Raw genomic sequence first — 3,178 nt, forward strand, 5'->3', positions numbered from 1 at the left:
TTTAATTAGTTCCAGCGTTACCGGCAAATCATGTACTACATTGCACAAAATGTTCTTCAGTTCCATTTCAAGTTTTAACGATGCAATCATCATGTGTTCAAAAAGTTCCTCATATTTTGGAATTAGCCTCGACAACCCGTCTGCGTGTCCCATTTTTAATGATGGCAAAAACTCCATCTGAAAATCGAAGTTCAACAGGGTAGTCCACCAGCACTGTAAGCAGTTTGCTGAGCATGTGGGATACCCTTTTTCAAACTGAAAATAGACAGTAATGGTCGGTGATCCGTTTGCAGTGTAAACTTCCTCCCATGTAAGAATTTATGGAATTTTTTACTGCGAAGATTAATGATAACGCCTCTTTTTCAATCTGGCTGTAGTTTCTTTCCGCTGGTAATAGAACTCTTTTATTTCCTTGGTGAGAAACTGGGGCATATCTTTTTCTCTTAGCATTAATTTCCGTCATTTCTGTAGGTTTTCTCTTCCTGTTTGACCTACATGTCGGTTCTGATTCTGCTTTTGGTTCTGGGACCTTGAACAAATCATACCATATATGCATGTGCAATAGCTTTGATTTTACCATCATTAAATGTATGCGATATCATAGCTCCTATACCATATTCACTGGCATCCAATGCCACAATTATTTTCAGGTTTGGGTCGAAATGAGTTTATGATAACTGATGTTAACCGCTTTTTTAATTCCTCGAATGCTTTCTGACATTCGTTTGTCCAGTCCCATTTCGAGTCCTTCTTTAACAACTTGTTCAACGGAGCTCTTAGCTCATACATTTTAGGTAATAAGTGGTAATAATTTATCAGACCTAAAAATGCTTGTAATGTTGTTTTGTTAGTGGGAGGAGGCATTTCTTTTATCGTGTGAACCCTAGAAGGGTGCGGTTTTCAACCGTTTTCATCGATAAACTGTCCTAAGTACTTTATTTTTGTCAAGAAAAATTCACATTTATCCTCACTTACTTTAAACCCGTAATCGTTTATCTGTTTGAAAACCTCTTCTATATGTTCAATATTTTGTTCCCTTGATTCCCTTTTGATCAATATGTCATCCAAGTATGGGACCGCAAACTCACAATCTGCTAGCATTGTATCCATCACTTGCTGAAATATTGCTAGTGCAACCTTAACCCCAAATGGCAGTCTTTTGAAATGGTAGAGACCTTTATGAGTATTGATTGTTAATACTTTAGCACATTCTTCATCTACCAGTAATTGGAGGTGGGCCTCTGACAAATCCAGCTTGGAAGAAATTTTCCCACCATTACACTTAGCAAATATTTCTTCTGGGTTTGGAAGCGGATAATTGTAATTTTTTAAACAATCATTAAGACCAGTTGAGAAGTCCGCACATATTCTTATTTCGTTGTTCTTCTTTTTTATAATTACAGTAGGAGCCGTCCACTCAAAGTAATCTACTTTTTCAATTACCTCTATGTCTTCCAGTCTTTGTAATTCCTTCTCAACTTGATTTAATGCCACAAAAGGTACATCCCTTTTCAGTTTGAACACCGGCACTGCATTTTCTTTCAACTCAAACTTTACTTTGATTTTTTTACACATACCGAGTTCTTTCGAAAACATAGGGTACATCTTTTTCAATTTTAATTTCAATTTTTTCGATGCTTTCTCTGACACAGACTGTGACACATTCACCTTATTGCATAGTGTATTCAGTGGTAAATCCCACAGGTCGAATTCTTCCATCAAATCTGTCCCAAACAGATTCATTGTAGTCATAGATACCGTTAGTTTACTTTTCCGCGTCATGTTTTTAAGTTTTATTTCTGGTGAAATTTTGCCCAAGAATTGAACCTGTTCCCCTGACACACCGTGAGTTATCCTAGTAGTTTTTTTATACACCGGCCTGCCTATCTTATTCCATGTTGCTGTATTTATTATCGATACGTCTGAGCCGGTATCTAATTTCATTTTGGTCTGAAAATCATTTATTTCTACCAACACAAATTTTCGATTTTGTATGGTATAATTTATTTTTGTTGAGCAGAATTTCTTTGGTTTTACAACTTTCTTCGACCGGCATTTCATCTGTATATGCCCAATTTTACCACACTTAAAACAGGTTTTATCTTTAAAGGGGCAATCTTTCCTCAAATGTCGGTCCCCGCAACCATACCACCATTTTGAATTGATATGTTTTCTTCTATCTATACTTTCTTTACACATTCGTACATTCTTATTATTGTCTTCTATTTTTCTTGTATCATCTCAAAGGTTTATTATTTGTCAGCATTCCTCAGCCACTTTCTGCAAGGTTAATATTTTTTTTCTAATTTCCACATCTTCCATTGCCACCAGCCCTTTAATGAATATTAGGCACTTGAACATATCTGGCATTAATTCTTCCAGCTTAAATCTTTCGCAAGCCTACCGGCATATGTTACAAAATTGTCGGACTCGTTTTTCTTTAAATTTAAACATCCCCACCAAATGTTAAACTGTGAACTTTTCTCGCTAAAAATATTAGTCAAAATAGTTATTGTTTCATCAAAACATAATTCCGTGGGTTTTCTCGGCAAAATAAAGTTACAAAAACTTTCATGTTCTGGAGAGGCAAGCTTTCGCAAAAGAAGTTTTACCTTCCTTTCACTAGACCATCCCTTGCATTTCTCTCAGAATAAATGTTCTTATCGTCTGTAATATGCAGTACAGATAGTTCCTTCATTCAGTTTGTAGTGAAATTCTTTGATGGAATTTGCAACACTGTCTGCTGAAAATGATTCGGTCGTATTTCTCAACTGCAGTAACAATTCTATTAACTTCTGTAGTTGTTGCTGTTGCTGCTCTTGTTGTTTGACAACTACTTTCAGTAACTCTTCCATTTCAGTACTATTCGAAACCTCGTCGCCACTGTTATATTGCATGTTCAGATGGCGTACCTTCGCCAATAACATACCTCTACTCAACTACCAAACTCTCACATCCGACGACTCAACTCAACAGAACTCAACGTCTAGTCTACCGATAATTTCAGCTCGCTCTACGTGACACTCTTTCTACGGCCATAACATAGAGGGGACACCACAAGGACAGACAACACAAAAGGTGGGGTACATACAAACATATAATGAAGGAATTATGAATTATGAGAATAATGAAAATGAAATGGCTTTTCTACCCCCCAAAGTAGGAAGTTGCATTTTAA

At 36.4% G+C, this 3,178-nt stretch overlaps 1 protein-coding gene across 1 annotated transcript; it reads right to left on the bottom strand.

Annotated features, from left to right (window-relative positions):
• Positions 1 to 660: 660 nt before the first annotated feature.
• LOC115217951 (uncharacterized protein K02A2.6-like) lies at positions 661 to 2,394 on the bottom strand. Its single transcript, XM_029787670.2, has one exon. The coding sequence runs from the start codon at positions 2,197 to 2,199 to the stop codon at positions 901 to 903; it is 1,299 nt and encodes a 432-aa protein (XP_029643530.2). The 5' UTR covers positions 2,200 to 2,394; the 3' UTR covers positions 661 to 900.
• Between the last annotated feature and the right edge of the window lie 784 nt (positions 2,395 to 3,178).

Source organism: Octopus sinensis, linkage group LG12, assembly GCF_006345805.1.
Source record: "Octopus sinensis linkage group LG12, ASM634580v1, whole genome shotgun sequence".
Taxonomy (NCBI): domain Eukaryota; kingdom Metazoa; phylum Mollusca; class Cephalopoda; order Octopoda; family Octopodidae; genus Octopus; species Octopus sinensis.